This window comes from Gorilla gorilla, chromosome 6 (assembly GCF_029281585.2).
Source record: "Gorilla gorilla gorilla isolate KB3781 chromosome 6, NHGRI_mGorGor1-v2.1_pri, whole genome shotgun sequence".
Taxonomy (NCBI): Eukaryota; Metazoa; Chordata; class Mammalia; order Primates; family Hominidae; genus Gorilla; species Gorilla gorilla.
The window spans coordinates 12,861,618-12,881,179 of NC_073230.2; the positions used below are offsets into that span (position 1 = coordinate 12,861,618).

A 19,562-nucleotide genomic window follows, 5' to 3' on the forward strand; every position below is an offset into this window, starting at 1 on the left:
GCCAGGAGCTTCTCCGTTCACCAAAGAGAGGGAACGGCCTCGTTCCTCGGTGCCAACACCATCCATCTCTGAGGGCGCTGGACCCTGAGGTGGCCCGAGCTTCACAGGATCACCGCCTTGGGGTAGGGGCGCCCGGGCCTGGCATTTCCTCCTAGGAAGGCTCGGTGAGACTGGGATGGGCATGCGGCTCTCCGCTCGAGCCCAACTCCGGTGCCACCTGCACCACGGAGGGGCGACGCCAGGGTCAGGGTCAGAGCGGCTTCTCAGAATTCAGCTTGCCACCTCTCCGCGGACCCTGCCTTCATCTCGTGCCTCCTCAGAGCCCTCTGCGGGCGCATGAAGGGCCTTTTTTTTTTTTTTTTTTTTCTTTTTTGGCAAAGGTGGACCAAGGTGGGGTGTGACTGTGGGCACCGTGCGCGGAGGCGGAGGCTCATCTGGTTCCCACCCTCCGTGCCGCTGGATGCCCCAGGATTTTCTCCAACCGGGGTCCCGGCTTGGAGCCCTCCTTGGCTGCGAGCTTTGGCTCAGCCACGGGGAAAGCGGGAATGGGTCTCGCCCTTGTGGCTGCCTGGTGGAAGCGGCGGTTTTGACACACGAATAGTCGTGGGGAGCAGATCCAGAGAGGGTGCATTTGCAATAATAACGCTTAGTTTATCTCTGCCAGAGGGGCGGGAACAGGCCTTCGCGCTGGTGTCTTACATCAGCCAAGCAAACCATGGGCGCGATTGGAGCCAACCACCTCCAGTGGGGTTTTGCTCCAGACTTAAGGTGCACGGAAAACGGAGCATTCAGCCCTTCATGGGTGCCTCCCGAAAACCTCACCATGTCAGTGACACGACTGCAAACGGCGGGTGGCACATGCCGGGGGCTTGGGATGGGAGGGTTTGGGAACCTCGCTCCAAGGACGCCCTCACCTAAGGAGCTTCGGCTCCTTCCTAGAATTTCTAGAAGCACTTTTGGAGGGACCGAGGGCTTCCGGCCGGGCCCAGAGGAATTTGAGCGCTTGCCCGGGCAGGCAGAAGCGCAGCCTGGGAGTGGAGAGGTTGCTGGGCCACATTCCGGCCCAGCTTCCCCCGCTAGGCCCCAGCCCTGCCGCGGCGCCCCAGGAAGCACCTCCGAAAACAAAGCGCTGTGGTTTCAGCTCAAGGTTAAAGTCCACCGCGAGCGTGTTTTTTCCCCCCTCCGGAATCTAAGAGCGATAGCGTTTCTCCAAATAAACCGCCAATAAATCAGCTCCCGGGGGCCTGCTGAAGAGCTCTGGTGACCTTGGGGAATGGTTTTTCTGCCTGACCCGTCCGAGCCCAGGCTTTGGGGAGGAGGGCGCAGTGTCAGCCCTACCCCCTTCAGAGAGACGCGGAAGAGGGAATGGCCAAGGGCATTCGTGGATGATTACAGCAGTACGTGTGTACCCAGAGGAGATGGGAAAGGCTTGGAATGGGAGAAAGGGGCGACTGTGGTTATCCGGGGGCCTGTAGTGCGCGGTCAGGAGGCGTTTGTGATTGCGAGCAGGGCTGCTTGCTGTCGGTTCAACAATTGCTGGAGCGCCTGCGGTGTCCGCACAGGTCTAGGCATGGGGAAAGCACCACTGGGGACAGACACGGCCGCTTTGGGGCCCCGAGTCTTTGTCTGCCTGGGACTGGATGTGTTTGTGTCGGTGTGACTAATGGGATTTATGGATGTCAGTGCCAGGGTGACTGATGAAGGGCTTGGCAGCACGTGTGTTTGGGGAGAGGTGCTGCACCTAGGTGGGGAGTGGGTACCCCGGGAGAGGACTGTCCCTTCTCTTAGAGGTTCTTTCCCCCACCCCCTCCCTGCCGGCTCCCAGCTTTGTTGAGGCCTCTGAACCCCTCCGGGGCAGGCCTGTGCACGCCAAGAGTTCTGCAGCAAGTTCCACGGCCAGCCTGTCCCTCAGAGGCACCTCTGCACGCCCCACCTCTCCCAGCCCCACCTCCCCAGCACACGCCACGCGTCCCAAATCCAGGCTGTCCCACCCCCTTCCCAGGCAGAGCCTTCCCAGTTTGCTCTTTTCCCATCTGAACTCCTTATGGTGTGCTCTGAGCCCTGCTTCAGGCAGGCTTTGACGACCCTATGGTTTGGGTACCTGCATACCCATTTAACAGATGAGAAAGTTGAGGTGCAGAAAGGAGATGTGACAAGCCCATGCAGCCAGGAAGTAGCAGGCACCCTGAACTAAACCAGGCAGCTCGCTGGGGACCCCACTGTGGAGGCCATGTGCCTCGGGGAGCCCCCAGCCTGGTTGAGACTCGCTTAGAGAAGGTAGAGGCAAAGGCCACTCCCATGACACAGGACACAACCTGCCACCCTTGTACTGTGCGTTATAACCATCAGTCCTCCCTGCCACTCGGTAAGGGCTGTCTCCTTCCCTGACCTGGCATGAGGAAGGAGGGGGGCAGTGAAGGTCAGAGGAGTAGTAGGAGAGCCTGGTTTGGCCTGGGGCAGGGTGGGGTGCTGAGGTCAAGGTAACCCAGGGGTCGCCTTGGAGATCAGGAGAGCCGTGGCTGGAAAGCAGGAGCTCCTGTGTGATTCCACAGAACCTAGCGCAGACTCAGGTTCAGGAAAAACCTGGAGAATCCATATCCCCTCTCCCTTGGGATCATCTTTTTTTTTTTCTGGAGAGACGGGGGTCTCACTATGTTACCCAGGCTGGTCTTGAACTCCTGGCCTCAAGCAGTCCTCCCACCTCAGCCTCCCAAAGTGCTGGGATTACAGGCCCAAACCACCAAGCTTGGCCTCCCTTGGGGTCTCTTCTTTTTTTCTTTTTGAGACAGGGACTTGTTCTGTCGCCCAGGCTGGAGTGCAGCGGCACAACCGCAGCTCGCTGCAGCCTCAGCCTCTCGGGCTCAAAAAACCCTTCCGCCTCAGCCTCCCAAGTAGCTGGGACTGCAGATGCGTGCCACCACGCCAGGCTAGCTTTTTTTTTTTTTTTTAATGTTTTATAGAGATTGGGGGAGGGGGGCGGGTCTCGTGATGTGCAGGCTGGTCTTGAACTCCTGGCTTCAAGCAGTCCTCCCTCCTCGGCCTCTCAAAGTGCTGGGAGCCACTCACAGGTGTGAGCCACCACGCCCAGCCGAGCTTCGTTTCCCAATCTAGAAGTCTCTCATACAAAAAGGCATCCCGGTTTTCTCTCTCTCTCTCTCACACACACACACACACACACACACACACAGAGTCACCTCCCCCCCCCCCTTTTTTTCCTTTTTATCCTTCTTTGGCATTTTCTTTCAAGCAGAAAATAAAAACATTTCCCATGGCTACAGCTTTGAAAGCTTCCCTCTCCTATCAGCCTCCATCCCACACCCACCCCAATGTCAATCCATTTCTAGAGCCAGCGTCAAGTCAAAAACAAACCCACAAAGATCAAGCCTGACTGGCCCCCTCCCGGCTGCCCTCCACTCTTCTCTTCATGTATTGGTCTGCCTTCACCCCAGAGAGGAGCACGAGGTAGGAATCCTATCATACACACACACACACACACACACACACACAGAGGCACACACACACACACAGGCACATACACACACAGGCGCACACACACACACACACAGGCACATACACACACAGGCACACACACATACAGGCACACACACACAGGCACACACACACCCAGCTTCTGTGGCTATGGAGACTCTCTAAAGAACCTTCTAAGCCAGGCGCAGTGGCTCACACCTGTAATCCCAGCATTTTGGGAGGGCGAGGTGGGCGGATCACCTGAGGTCGGGAGTTTGAGACCAGCCTGGCCAACATGGTGAAACCCACGTCTCTACTAAAAATACAAGAATTAGCAGGGCTTGGTGGCGGGTGCCTGTAGTCCCAGCTACTCAGGAGGCTGAGGCAGGAGAATTGCTTGAACTCGAGAGGCAGAGGCTGCAGTGAGGCGAGATCATGCCATTGCACTACAGCCTGGGCAACAGAGCGAGACTCCATTCCAAAAAAACAAAACAAGTATCTTCTAGAGCCGCTCCTGCCAGAAAGACCTGCTCACTTGGTTCCATCTGCTGGAGGGGTTCGGTTGTCCCCCACCTGCCCCTGCCCCTGCCTTCCTCACCTGGCCCCATTACCGCAGATCCTCGTCTGTTGTAGATTGAACAAAGTCCCCCCCAAATTCATGTATTTGATTCCTAACCCCCAATACCTTGAAATGTGACCTTATTTGGAGTGACAGTCATTGCAGATGTAATTAAGATCAGGTCACACTGGAGTCCGGTGGGCCCTAATTCCTTATGATGTCCTTATAAAAAGAGGACATTTGGGCTGGGTGCAGTGGCCCAAAGTGCAGTAATCCCGGCACTTTGGGAGGCTGAGGCAGGAGGATTGCTTAAGCCCAGGAGTTCGAGACCAGCCTGGGTAAGACCCTGCCTCTACAGATTTTTTTTTTCAATTAGCCAGGCATGGTGGCACATGCCTGTAGTCCCAGTGACTTAGGAGGCTGAGGTGGGAAGATGGCTTGAGCCCAGGAGGTCGAGGCTGCAGTGAGCTGTGATCATGCCACAGCACTTCAGCCTGGGCAGTAGAGCAAGATCCTATCACCAATAAAAGGAGGTGTTTGGAATCAAACAGCTATGGAGGGAAGACAAAGTAGAAAGATGTAGAGGGGGGTGGACACACCAGAGAGGCCTGGGACAGACCCCTCAAGCCCTGCCAACACCTGCCACCTTGGACTAGAGGCTTGATCTTGGACTTCAAGCCTCTAGAATGGTAAGAGAATAAATTTCTGTTGTTTAAACCACCAGTTAGTGACACCTCACTATAGCAGCTCAAAGAGACTCAGACACCATCCCAAATCTAAGAGCCTACAAGGGTCAAGTGGGAACCATTGACCCTTGTAGCTCCTGGCAGTTCCAGCCAGCTATCTCCAGGGTGCCAGATCTGCTGTTGTTCCTGGGAAGCTGGTGTATCAGGCAGAATAGGCCAGGTTATGCTGCAGTGACAAACATCCTCTACATCTCAATGGCTTGATGCAACACAGGAAAACGTATTCTCCTCTTCACATTGTCAACACAGCCCAGGCGCTGCTCTCAGCCTGCTGACCTCCTTGTGGTGTCTGGCCAGCCTGAGCCAGTTAGAGTTCACGAGTTGTCCACCTCCATGTGAGGTCACCACGGGGCATGCACAGACTCCCATGTCCCTGGTGCTCACAGCCCACACGATCACACTTAGCTGAGGGGTGCTGGAGAGGAGAGTCTTGCTGTGCCCAGGAAGGGGAGAAAAAACAGGTATTGGTGAGTTTAGACAACGTTGGCCACACTTGCAAAGCCACATCTCCTGAGTTGCTAACTTTGGCACTTCTTTTAAAATTGTGGTAAAATACACATCACATTTACCCATCTTAATCGTCCCCTGATCCCTTTTTTTTTTTTTTTTTTTTTTGAGACAGAGTCTCACTCTTGTCGCCCAGGCTGGAGTGCAGTGGCACTATCTCGGCTCACTGCGAGCTCCGCCTCCCAGGTTCATGCCATTCTCCTGCCTCAGCCTCCCGAGTAGCTGGGACTACAGGCGCCCGCCACCACGCCCGGCTAATTTTTTTGTATTTTTAGTAGAGACGGGGTTTCACCGTGTTAGCCAGGATCGTCTCGATCTCCTGACTTCATGATCCGCCCACCTCGGCCTCCCAAAGTGCTGGGATTACAGGCGTGAGCCACCGCGCTCGGCCCCCGCCCCCTTTTTTTTAGATGGAGTCTTCGGTGGCAAAATCTCGGCTCACTGCAACCTCTGCCTCCCAGGTTCAAGTGGTTCTCCTGCCTCAGCCTCCCAAGTAGCTGGGATTACAGGCACCCGCCACCATGCCCGGCTAATTTTTTTGTATTTTCAGTAGAGATGGGATTTCGCTATGTTGGCCAGGCTGGTCTCAAACTCCTGACCTCAGGTGATCCACCCACCTCGGCCTCCCAAAGTGCTGCGGTTCCAGGTGTGCGCCACCGCACCCGGCCACCATCTTAACCCTTTTTAAGTGCACAGGTCAGTGGTTCAAGCACATTCGCCTTGTTGTGCAGCCATCACCACCATCTATCTCCAGAGCTGTTTTCTGTCTTCCCAAACTGAAACCCTGTCCCCTTTAAACACTCCCGATTCTCCTCTCCCAGCCCCTGGCTATTGTACTTTCTGTCTCTATGAATTTAATAACCCTAGGAACCCCGTATGAGTGGAATCATACAATATCTGTCCTTTAGTCTGGCTTATTCACTCAGCATAATGTCCTCAGGGTTTGTCCATATCACAGCGGGTGGCAGAATTTCCTTCCTCTTCAGGGCTGAATAATATTCTGATATTCCCAACATGCTTGTCACCTCTACAAGCCTGTGAGGCTGTGTGAGCTTCCCAGGGTCCCCAGAATAAAAACTGGGTGGTTTACACAACTGAAACTTAATTGCCTTACAGTTCTGGAGACTGGAGTTCGAGATCAAGGAGTGGGAAGGGCTGGTTCCTCCTGAGGCCTCTCTCCTTAGCTTGTAAATGCCGTCTTCTCCTACGTCCTCACATGGTCGTCCCTCTGTGCGTGTCTGTGTCCTAATCTCCTCTTCTTATAAGGACATCAGGCATATTGGATTAGGGCCCAACCTAATAACTTCCTTTTAATTTAATCGTCTCTTTTAAAGACCGTATTTCCAAATACAGTCACACTCAGAGGAATTAGGGGTTAGGACTTCAACATATGAATTTGCGAGGGACATAATTCAGCCTATATCAGAGGCTCTTCATTTTATTGTTTTATTTTACTTTTTGAGACAGGGTCTCACTTGTCACCCAGGCTGGGGTGCAGTGGTACAATCACAGCTCACTGCAGCCCCAATCTCCTGGGCTCAAGCGATCCTCCCACCTCAGCCTCCTGGGTAGCTGGGACTACAGGCGTGTGCCACCACACCCAGCTAATTTTTTATTTTTTGGAGAGACAGGGTCTTACTATGTTGCCCAGGCTGGTCTCAAACTCCTGGCCTCAAGCGATCTTCCTGCCTTGGCCTTCAAAAGTGCTGTGATGACAGGCGTGTCCCTCCCTTTATTCTGTCACTCTCTCCCCCATGCCTGGCCCATCAGACCTCAGTGAATGTCCATTCAATGAATGAATGAAGTGATGTCATCTCGGTAGGGTTTTCAAGGATGAATAGGAGTTTGCTAGGCAGAGAAGGCACAGAGGGCATTCCAGGCTTAAAGAACAGCCTAGGCCAAGGCCTGGAAGCCTCCCAGCGGGGCTGCCTGTCTCGCAGGTCACATGCCAGATCTGGGGCAGGGAAGAGAGCTGTGGCCCCTCTCAGTCCGCAGAGGCCAACCTGCTCCCCACAAGCTGGAGCCCAGCCAACCTCCACAAGGACCAGGACCCCAGTGCCTCTGCTCACAGGAGCTGGCTCAGATGATTTTCGCTGTGTCTTTTACCCTTCACGCCTGGGTGGCTTGAACGTATTTATTTAACTTTCATTGTATTGGTGTTTTTGTTGAAAGCGCAGGAATTATTCATGGCTGGTTTCGGTTCTCTTCCGGCAATGACCGCATCTTCCTATGCAAGGTACAAATTACCTGTCAGGCCAGTTCACCATCAGTCGGGGGCTGTGACCCAGCCCCAAGCCACCGAGGCTCAGCTGCTCTGGAAGATGGGTCTGGCTGGAGGTGGCGGGGCCTGAATAGGTCTTTGTCCCCCAAGTTGCCAAGGATAGGGAACATGGATGGGAAACAAGGGGATTGGCCCAGGAACAAATCCTCCCTCTGCGATCCTGCTCAGTCTACCTGGCCACTCAGTACTCAGTCTTCTCATCTGTAAAATGGGCATTGGAGTGAGTGTCTGGCATGGCGGGCCATCCACATTGTCACCCACTGGTGTCACCCACTGCCAGGTGAGCCTGGGCACATGGGTGCCCTCTGTCACCTCCAAGGAAAGGAGACAGAGATACTCATAGAGAAGAGAAACTGAAAACAGAAGGGACACAGAAGGGCTTAGAGGACACGTCCTCAGCTAATCTGGCCCCCTGGGTTGTGGTGGCATGAGAACACAGCCCTAAAAAGTTCCTCCTATTGAAAGATGGGGTCATCTGGGCACAGTGGTTCATGCCTGTAATCCCAGCGCTTTGCCAGGCCAAGGCAGAGAGATCCTTTCAGCCCAGGAATTTGAGATCAGCCTGGGCAACATAGCAAGATCCCATCTATAAAAAAAAAAAATTAGCCAGGTATGGTGGTGCACTCCTGTAGTCCTAGCTACTCAGGAGGCTCTCTTGTGCCCAGAGTTCGAGGCTGCAGTGAGCCATGATCATGCCACTGCACTCCAGCCTAGGTGACAGAGCAAGACATTATCTTTAAAAAAAAAGAAAAAGAAAAAGGTGTGGTCAGCTGGGCACAGTGGTTCACACCTGTAAACCCAGCATTCTTTGAGGCCAAGGCAGGAAGATAGCTTGAGGCTAGGAGTTTGAGACCAGCCAGGTCAACATAGCAAGACCTTGTCTCCACAAAAACAAACAAAAAGAATTAGCTGGGTGTGGCAGCTCACACCTGTAGTCCAGCTACTTGGGAGGCTAAGGCAGGAGGACCACTTGAGCCCAAGCATTGGAGGCTGCAGCAAGCTATGATTGCACCACTACACTCTGGCCTGGGCAACAAAGTGAGACTCTCTAAAAAATAAAAAAAAAAATAGCTAAAACACAGGGTTTGGCAGAAGAGGATATCTGAGGCTATGCTTCATAAAACTCCAACAGGTGCAGGCCGGGCGTGGTGGCTCACGCCTGTAATCCCAGCACTTTGGGAGGCTGAGGCAGGCGGATCACCTCAGGTCAGGAATTCGAGACCAGCTTGACCAACATGGTGAAACCCTGTCTCTACTAAAAATACAAAAATTAGCTGGGCCTGGTGGCATGTGCCTGTAGTCCCAGCTACTCGGGAGGTTGAGACAGGAGAATTGCTTGAACCCAGGAGTTGGAGGTTGCAGTGCAGTGAGCCAAGATCATGCCACTGCACTCCAGCCTGGGCCACAGAGTGAGACTGTCAAAAAACAAAAAAAACTCCAACAGGTGCAGAACCCGGTTTCACACATTTTCCAGACCTGCCCATGTGGGGACCACAGCAATGAGACACTGATCAATGTTTAACAAGTTCTCAGGTGGCTTCAGCCTGAGATGGGGGTGGGGGATAAGGAGAGAACCTGACGTGTAGCCTCTGCCAATGTCTGTGGTGTAAATTCTCCCAGCTTCAAGCTACCAACGTAATGTCACTGAACTCAGACTTGGGAAGAGATGTGTAGTCGCTCACTTATGTAGCATTTGCACTACAGATAACTGTAGCATCCGGCGGTGCTGGCTTTCACTGCATGAGTAACCCCCAGGAGAAAACCACCCAGCTGAGCCCGTCCTGACTTTCTGACCCGCAAAATTGTGAGCAAAATAAGGGGATGGTTCTAAAGTGCTACATTTTGTAGCAATTTGAAGCACAGCACTAGTCACTAGTGGGGCCACTGAGTCCAGTGTGGGATGATGCTTAAAGGGGTGGAGGGGCTGAACCAGGCCAGAGCACCTTTCACCTACGCCTGACTGGGAGAATCCATGCCAGTCTGACGTGCTCCAGCCCTGCCAACATCGTGAGAAAAAGCCAGTGACAAGGCTGACAGCCCTCTGGAAGGGTATCTCATGGGCCTCAGTGGCCGCTGCTCCTGGGACTGAAAGCCCCCACAGGGCTTTAGCAGGAGCCAGGGGGATTTGTGGGCAAGTTGCCCACCTCCGTGCCATGCTGACTCCTGCCACACTAAATACCCACCCAGCCCCACACCACCTCAGACACAGGGTGAAGAGGCCAGGACAGGGCTGGCCAGGGGCCCTGGTTTAAAATAGCAGCCACCAGTCCTTTGTTTTGTCTGCAATGCAGCTCTGCCGGTCTAGCTCCTGCTTTGATGTTGGTATTTAAGCCTCTTCTGGGAACCTGAACCTTCCCCAAGCACATCAGAAACCCACACTCGGGCACATACATACATGCACTCACACACATGCATGCTCACCTGCTCCCCTGAGAAGCCAGAGGAGGTAGCCTCAGGCTCCAGAGCTGTCCCCCACCTCTGCCCAGGTCCCCCTCCAGATCTGCGTTAGTGTCCTGTGGCTGCCGTAACAAAGCTGCACTCACTGGGGGCTTCAAACAACAGAAACTGGCTGGACACGGTGGCTTACAACTGCAGTCCCAGCTACTCAGGAGGCTGAGGCAGGAGGATGTCTTGAGCCCGGGAGGTCAAGGCTGCAGTGAGCTGTGATCACGCTACTGTACTCCAGCCTGGGTGACAGGAAGACCCAATCTCAAAAAAAAGAAAAAAAAATCAGAAATTTACTGTGTCCTGGAGGTCAGAATTCTGAGATCAGGGTGTTGGCAGGGCCGTGGCCTTCCAAGTCTCTGGGTGGACTCTCTCCTTGTCTCTTCCTGGCTTCTCGTGGTGCCAGTCATCCTTAGCATTCCTCTGTTGTTTTTCTTCTTTTTTAAAAATAAAGGCCAGGGCCAGTGGCTCACACCTGGAATCCCAGCACTTTGGGAGGCCGAGGCAGGCGGGTCACTTGAGGACAGGAGTTCGAGACCAGCCTGGCCAACATGGCAAAACCCTGTCTCTACCAAAGTGAGCTATGTTTGCACTACTATACTCCAGCCTGGGTGACAGAGCAAGACCCTATCCCAAAAAATAAAAATAAAAGCTGATTGCAGTGGTGCAATCACAGCTCGCTGCAGCCTCAACTTCCCAGGCTCAAGCCATCCTCCCACCTCAGTCTCTCAAGTGTCTGGGACTGCAGGCACCCATGACCACGCCCAGCTAATTTTTTTTTTTTTTTTTTTGTAGAGATGGGGGTCTCACTATGTTCGTCTCAAACTCCAGGCTTCAAGCAATCCTCCCACCTCAGCCTCCCAAAGTGCTGGGATTACGGGCATGAGCCATCATGCCTGGCCTCTTGAGACCTTGTCTCTAGGGAAAAAAAAAAAACAACCCCATCTGGCAGAGTAAGAGGGTGAGAGGCCAGGAATGGGATGTGCCCACCTCTCACCCCCAGAGCCCCAGCCCTTAGTGTCTTGGGGGGACAAGGCATGTCTGGTACAAGGGGCAACAGCCAGCAGGGACTGGGGTGGGCACTGCTGGTTCCGCTCTCATCCCTCTGATAGTGCCCTGGGCCCTGTACCCACACCCCAGGGTGCAGAGAGCCCCCCGCCCCGCCCCCACCTGGCTGCCGGGAAGTCTAGCTGGGCCAGGCGGGTTCTGCCAGGAACTGCCCTCCCTGAGCCTGAGGCCCCCCTGCCCCCTCTCCCCGCCATGGATCCAGCAGGTGTTTGCCTGTCTGACCCCCGTGCTGGGAACATGGCTTCCCCTGCTTGGAAAGTCTTCACTGTCTCCAGCCCCTCAGCCCCTCCTGGGGCTCCTGGGGTCCACTTCCTCAGCTGTCTTCCTCCCCCGAGACTGAGACCCCTTTGGGGTAGGACCTGGGTGCTGGGTGAGCTGGGCTGGCGCAGAGCTGGGAATGGGCAGGCCTTCACTGACCCACTTATGACCCCACGGTCATCAGAGCCATCGGGGCCCTAGGGCTCAAGGGCAGGGCTGGGGCCCTGGAATTCCCACAGGTGCAGGGGATGATGGCTCGGGGGTGGGGAACAGAGGGGCCCAAGGAGTCAACAGCACCTGAAGGGCCAGAGTGAGGACGTGACAGGCGTCCAGCAGCGTGCCCCACCCATGGTCCTGGACTTAGCCTCAAACCAGAAAGGAGTGTGGGCTGTGGGTGCATGGTCCTGAGAAGGTGGCACCATCATGCTTGCTTCACGAGAAGCCCCGCTCACCCACCTGTGCAGGCACTGCCATCCCCACCCTGCATGGGTCCCACCCCTGACTGGTACACAGTGGGTGCTATGCCCAGTAGGTGCACCCCAACATGGTGGCAGAAGTGGCATTGGGCTTAAAGGCTAAGATCTGATCGGGAGAGAACCCCATTCACCTCTCAAAACCCTAGACACCACCCCAGTCACAGGAACAGATAGGGAGGTGTCGGAGGGAGGCTGGGCTGCCCTCTATGACAAAAGAACGTCCTGGCAATAAGAACTGCTCAATAGTGGCACATGGGGCAGCCCAACGTCCAGCAACAGAGGGATGGACCAGTTGTGGCTTATTAATTTTTTTTTTGAGATGGAGTCTCTCTGTCACCCAAGCCAGAGTGTAGTGGCTCGATCTCGGCTCACTGCAACCTCCACCTCCCGGGTTCAAGCAATTCTCCTGCCTCAGCCTCCCAAGTAGCTGGGATTACAGGTGTGCACCACCACACCCAGCTCATTTTTGTATTTTTAGTAGAGACGGGATTTCACCATGTTGGCCAAGCTGGTCTCAAACTCCTGACCTCAGGTGATCCACCTGCCTTGGCCTCTCAAAGTGCTGGGATTACAGGTGTCAGCCACCGCGCCCGGCCCAGTTGTGGTATTTTCATACTTGGGAATATGATTCAGCCTTAAAAAGGAGCAAAGTCCTGATCTGTGCTATGCCATGGGTGTGCCTCGAAAACATTCCAGCCAGACACAAAAGGTCACCTATAAAATGATCCCATTTATATGAAATGTCTAGAATAGGCAAATAACAGAAGCTGACTGGGGGTTGCCAGGGGCCTGTGGGAGTGAGTGTTTAACAGATACGGGGTTCCTTTGGGGGCAATGGAAACGTCTTAGAACTAGATAGAGGTGGTGCGTGCACAGCACTGTGAATGTTTTAACTGCCACTGATTTGTTCGCTTTGAAATGGGGAATTTTATTTTTTGAGGTCTTGCTCTGTCACCCAGGCTGGAGTGCGGTAGTGGTGTGATCTTGGCTCACTGCAACCTCAAACTCCTGGGCTCAAGAGATCCTCCCACCTCAGCCTCCCGCGTAGCTGGGACTACAGGCGTGCGCCACCGTGCCTGGCTAATTTTGTGAATTTTTTTATAGAGACAGGGCTTTGCCATGTTACCCAAGCTGGTCTCAAAACTCCTGGGCTCAAGCGATTTTCCCTCCTTGGCCTCCCAAAGTGCTTGGATTACAAGCCTGAGCCACCTTGCCAGCCTGTGAATTTTATGTCATGGGAATTTTACATCAATTACCAAAAAAAAAGAAAAAAAAAAGGCACAGCCCTCAGCAGTGGTGAGCCCTCACTGTTGGGAACAGGAAACCAAGGCCTGGCTGCTGGAAATGGGGCTAAGAGGGTCTCAGAGGCCTTCCTCGTACACACCTGCCCTATCTTCCAGACCCTCCCAGAGTGGGTGGTGGTCCCCACAGCTCCATAGCAGCCCCTCTTTCCCCCAGGGTTGCTGCCAAGGCTGGCCGACCCTCCACCAGGTCTCCCTACCCCAGCCCAGCCTCTCCTTCCTCTACCACCCCCCTCCCTGCCCCCACAGCCAAAGCTTGGGCAGCACTGGTCCCTGGCACATCCCACGTCCCAGCCTCCTGGAACTCCCTTCCTGCCATTCCCTCTTCCTGGAAAACCCTTCCCGTCGCCCACCCTGACTTCTCTTGTCATCCCAAAAGGCCCAGCATGAGGGACACCTCCCCAGAGAAGCCCTCCCTGGGTTGGGCAGGTAAGACCCTCTCCCGCGGGCTCTGGGTCCCCAGTCCCTGCTGCAGCCCTGGGCAGCTGTGCTCTGCTGTGTGATCTGTCAGGCAGCAGCTGTCATAGGCGACTGCCTGCAAGTGGCCTGGGGCCAACATCTGCCTAAGGGTTTCCCATCCCAGCTCAGCCCCCAGCTTGCAGTGTGACCCAGAGTGGACCCCCAGCTCCTCTGAACCCCATTTCCTCCCCACAGACAGAGCACCTCCCAGCCTGCCAGGGAAATTTGGGAAGACAGGAAAACATGTTCAGCACAGGGTCTGGCTTGGAAAACAGCAGCCACCATGACTCGGCTGATGCTAAAGGCTTGCTTCCTTTTTTTTCTTTCTTTTCTTCCTTTTTATTATTACTATTTTTAGAGACAGGGTCTCCCTCTGTCACCCAGGCTGGAGTATAGTGGTGCAATCATAGCTCACTGCAGCCTCAACCTCCCGGGCTCAAGCGATCCTCCTGTCTCATCCTCCTGAGTAGCTGGGACTACAGGCATGCACCGCCACGCCCAACTAATTTTTGATCTTTTTATAGAGACAAAGTCTCGATACTCCTGGCCTCAAACAATCCTCCGGCCCAAGCCACCCAAGCAGCTGGGACTACAGACACCCGCTATCACACCGGGCTAATTTTTGTATTTTTAGTAGAGATGGATTTTCACCATGTTGACCAAACTGGTCTCAAACTCCTGGGCTCAAGATCTGCCAGCTTCAGCCTCCCAAAGTGCTGGATTACAGGCTTGAGCCACTGCACCCGGCCTATTTTACCATCATTTTTTAAATGAAAAATAAAAGGGAGGGGGATCTTTGGGGATCTGCGTGGGTACTTTGCTCCGCGGCCACAGTGATGTCCCCACGGCCCTGCAGTCCAACTGCATCCCATGCAAAGTATCACTGACAACCATAGCCTCGTACCTGAGCTGCATCTGTTCCAGGGACACGTTCTGGAGCTGACACCCCTCCTCACCACCCCCCCCTCAAGTCATGCTGCACCACTGCCTCTACCCCCCCGGGATGCCCCGAGAGGGCACCTTCGACCTTCACTCCTGGGTGGGCCACATGGGTGTGGAGGCCAGACAGGCTTCACCCCTGCAGCGATCCGTCCACCTGGAGAGGGCACCTTGTGCGGTTTAATTTGGTTGCCATCATCCTGGAACCAGGCTGTCCCTGGAGACCTAATCCCTTCTGGGGATTTAAAAGAATCAAACTTGCCAAGGAAGATGCAAGCTTCTGGCCCCAGGCTCTGCCAGCTTCCCATTTTAATTGGGACCATTTTTAGCCCTCACCGGGAGGCTTCCAAAAACCCCCCAGGCATCTCCCTCGGGGCCCACAGGGGTGACGTGTGCCCACCCTATACCAGGAGCTCCCTACCCTCATCTCGGAGCCCCCAGCACCCACACCAGCTGCCCCTTCTATGGGTGGGGCTTTCAGCTCTAGAAGTAAAAGGGAGTTGCCCAAGGCAGACCTGAGCTCAGAGCCTGTGTCCTTGAGGGGCCCTCGGTGGGCAGCAGGTCCCCCTCCTCCCACCCAGAACCCCTCCTTCCATTCGGAAGTGTTGCCTACCACTGAGGCTACAAAACCCACATCCCAGTCCCTACTCAATGCCCCTGGGACCGACCAACCCGGCGTGCCCGGGAATGCCCCAGTTTTCTCACTGAACACCTTCCATCCAGGCACCCTCTCATCCCTGGGACGGTGGGTCACCCAGCCACCCACAGATAAGCACGGTAGGGGGTTGGAGGGTGTCCCCCGAAAAGACATGTCCACTGGAACCTCAGATAGGCTCTCACTGGGAATAACGGACTCTGCAGATGGAATTAAGGTAAGGCTCTCGAGATAAGCGTGCCTGATTAGAGTGAGCCCTAAATCCAATGACTCCCGTCCTTAAGAGACACGGAGCGCACTCCCACGTAACGAGTGCCTGACGGCCAGGACAGAGACTGCAGAGAGGCAGCGACGGGCCCAGGAGCGCCAAGCGTGGCCCACAGTCACCAGAGGCTGGAGAGAGGCCTGGGAAGGATTCTCCCTGAGAGACTAGAGAAGGAGCCAACCCTGCCTGCACCTTGATCTGGGACTTCTGGCCTCCAGAGCTGTAAGACAATAGGTTTCTGCTGCTGAAGCCACCCAGCATGTGGGCATTTGTAACCGCAGCACTAGGGAATGAACACAGTAGGTGGGCCAGGCACAGCGACTCACACCTGTAACCCCAGCACTTTGGGAGGCCGAGACAGGAGGATCACTTGAAGCCAGGAGTTCAAGACCAGCCTAGGCAACACGGCGAGACCCCATTTCTACAAAATATTGAAAAACTAGCCAGGTGTGGTGGTGCACACCTGTAGTCCCAGCTACTCTGGAGGATGAGGTGGGAGGAGCACTGGAGCTCAGGAGTTGGAGACCAGCCTGGGCAACATAGCAAGACCCCTTCTCTACAAAAAATTTAAAAACTAGCTGGGTGTGGTGGCATGCACCTGCAATCCCAGCTACTGAGGAGGCTCAGGCAGGAGGATCTCTTGAGCCTGGGAGTTCAAGGCTGCAGTGAGCCTTGATTGTGCCACTGTACTCCAGCCTGGGAGACACAGTGAGACCCTGTCTTTAAAAAAAAAAAAAAAAAAAAAATGGCCAGGTGTGGTGGCTCACGCCTGTAATCCCAGCACTTTGGGAGGCCAAGGCGGGCAGATCACAAGGTCAGGAGATCGAGACCATCCTGGCTAACATGGTGAAACCCCGTCTCTACTAAAAATACAAAAAAATTAGCTGGGCGTGGTGGCGGGCACTTATAGTCCAGCTACTTGGGAGGCTGAGGCAGGAGAATGGTGTGAACCCAGGAGGCGGAGCTTGCAGTGAGCCGAGATCGCACCACTGCACTCCAGGCTGGGCGACAGAGCAGGACTCGGTCTCAAAAAAAAAAAAAAAAAAATGGGCACAATGGCTCACACCTGTAATCCCAGCACTTCGGGAGGCTCAGGCGGGTGGATCACTTGAGGTCAGGAGTTTGAGACAGCTTGGCCAACATGGTGAAACCCTGTCTCTACTAAAAATACAAAAATTTGGCTAGGCACGGTGGCTCATGCTTGTAATCCCAGCACTATGGAAGGCCGAGGCAGGCAGATCATTTGAGGTCAGTAGCTCAAGACCAGCCTGGCCAACATGGTGAAACCCCGTCTCTACTAAAAGTAAAAAAATTAGCTGGGCATGGTGGTGGACACCTGTAATCCCAGCTACTTGGGAGGCTGAGGCAGAAGAATTGCTTGAACTTGGGAGGCGGCGGCTGCAGTGAGCCAAGATCACACCATTGCACTCCACCCTGGGTGACAGAGCGAGGTTCCATCTCAAAAAACAAAAACAAAAATTACCCAGGCGTGATGGCAGACACCTGTAGTCCCAGCTACTCGGGAGGCTGAGGCAGGAGAATCTCTTCAACCCGGAAGGTGGAGGCTTCAGTGAGCCGAGATTGTGCCATTGCACTCCAGCCTGGGCGACAGAGCAACAGAGGGAGACTCCTTCTCAAAACAAAAACAACGACAACAACAAAAAATAGTTGCATGTCAATTTTCCCATTGCAGGGGGTTGGATGATGTTCCCCCAAAACTTCCTGTCCACCTGTGACCTCAGAATGTAACCTTATTTGGAAACAGGATCTTTGCAGGTGTCATTGGTTAAATATCTCAAGATGAGACCATCCTGGGCTTAGGATGGGCCCTAAATCCAGTGACCGGTGTCCTTCCAAGAAAAGGAGGGGGGCCGGGCGGGCTGGTTCACACCTGTAATCCCACCGCTTTGGGAGGCCAAGGCGGGGGGATCATGAGTTCAGGAGATCGAGACCATCCTGGCTAACATGGTGAAACCCCGTCTCTACTAAAAACACAAAAAATTAGCCAGGCGTGGTGGTGGGCACCTGTAGTCCCAGCTACTCAGGAGGCTGAGGCAGAAGAATCACTTGAACCTGGGAGGTGGAGGTTGCAGTGAGCTGAGATCATTCCATTGCACTCCAGCCTAGGTGACAGAGAGAAACTCCATCTCAAAAAAAAAAAAAAAAGAAAGAAAAAAGAAAAGAAAAGGAGGGGACACAGGCACAGAGAAGGCCACGTGACGACGGAGACAGATGGGAGCGATGCAGCTACAGGCCCGGGAACACCGAGGATTTCTGGAGCCTCGGGAAGCTGCAGGGAGGGCTGGAACGGAGCCTCCCCGACGGCCTCCAGAAGGAGCCAGCCCTGCCCACACCTTGAGTTCGGACTGCTGGCCTCCAGCACTGTGCAAGAGCAAACTCCTGTCATTAGAAGCAACCCAGGCTGTGGCCACCCGCCCATCTCCCTAGGAGGTCTGGCTGCTCTCGGATACCCGGAGCCTCCTACCTCAGCTTGCTGGGCACTGACCTTGAGCGTTGCTCCCTCGACCTGCAGTGCTCCCTGCAGTGCCCAACCCCATGGGGGACACAGGAGGGGACTCTCAGAGCCGTCCCCCCAACAGGCCGAGGCTCCTCCCAGGAGAGGACCCCACTGCCCCGCCAGCACTGGACACTGGACACTGTTTTCCGTAAACATTTCTTTGAACTGAATTTCATTCTTCTCACCCAAGAAATCTCTGGAAAACAATGCTGAGGCCAGGGTGGAGTGCCGGGGAGAGGGGATGTTTTAATGGTTTGTGGAGGGCTTTCTGTTTTGTTTTGTTTTGTTTTTTTCTGGCATTGTCTCTCTCTTCTGATTTCCCTGTAATTGACAGGGAGGAAATGGATTCTGAAAATGGGTTCCTTCCCCACCCTTGGGGGCTCTGAGATCGAAGTGTGGTGGGGCCGGGTGGACAGGACTTGGTGCTCCGAGGTGGGGTCCTTCCTGATTCCCTCCCACCTTCTCCGCCATGCCCCCCTTTACCCAACGGGGCCTGGCCACGAAGGGGCATACCAGGCGGCTATTCTGGGGGACAGGTCTCCAGGGCACCTGCCCTGCGTGCCCACCCAGTGAGGGGTTCCTGGCCCAGAGTTGCCCCCTCAGCATATCCCAGGGGGCTGGTGACCCTGTAGGCCCCTCCACTTTGCTAAAGAGGATACAGGGAGGGTTGGTGGCCCAGAACTCACGAACCACTGCTGACCAGGAATGGCCAAGGGAGGCCCAGACAGAACACCCAATCCCACAGCCACCTGCTCTAGTACCACTTGGGGCCTCTCCAGCCACTGGACTGGCTGCATTTGCTCTCCAAAACTGCCACTTTCTTTTAGTTTTTAAGGGACAGGCTCTTGCTCTGTCACTGAGGCTGGAGTCCAGTGGCACAATCATAGCTCACTGCAGCCTCAAAATCCCGGGCTCAAGCGATTCTCCCACCTCAGCCTCCTGAGTAGCTGGGACCACAGGCACACGCTACCACATTGGGTGTTTGGATGGATGAGTAGATGGGTGGATGGGTGGGTGGGTGGGCAGGTGGATGGGTGGGTGAATGAGTACATGGGTAAGTGGATGGATGGATGGATGGATGGATGAGTGTGTGGATGGATAGATGGATGGATGGATGGAGAAGTGGATAGATGAGTGAATGGATAGGTGGATGGGTGGGTAGATGGATGGACAGGTGGGTGGGTGGGTAGGTGAACGGAAGAGTGGGTGGATGGGTGAATGGATGGATGGATGGATGGATGGATAGATGATAGATGATAGATAGATAGACAGACAGACAGATAGGCTAATGGATGGATGAATTAGTGCTTTCTGTCCCTTGACCTGGTCTACAAGCCACTTCCCCAGCTAGACGAAGAGAGCTTAGAACCCCATCCCTGCCAGGAAACAGACAAAAGCTGTCGGGGTCTTTTTTCTCTCTCTCAGCCTTACCTGGGACACACAGAGCTTTACAGTGGGGCCTTGTTCCAGTTGCTGCAGGTTGCCATTCCTGAAGGTGGGGGGACAAGCTGCCTCTTCAACCCCAGCTCTGCCAGGGGCTCCTCAGCGGCTGGGGGAGTTGTGGGTGGGGCAGGAGACCTGGCAAGAAGCTCACGGGTACCCTCACCCACCTCATCC

At 54.6% G+C, this 19,562-nt stretch overlaps 1 protein-coding gene across 1 annotated transcript in view; it reads right to left on the bottom strand.

The window, feature by feature from the left end:
* Positions 1–630: 630 nt before the first annotated feature.
* FBXL18 (F-box and leucine rich repeat protein 18) overlaps positions 631–19,562 on the bottom strand; it is an 87,022-nt gene continuing 68,090 nt past the window's right edge. The window contains exon 6 of the mRNA XM_055346457.2: positions 631–5,206. Within this exon, the coding sequence (XP_055202432.1) occupies positions 5,014–5,206 (193 nt within the window). The 3' untranslated portion in view covers positions 631–5,013. The remainder of the gene's footprint in view (positions 5,207–19,562) is intronic.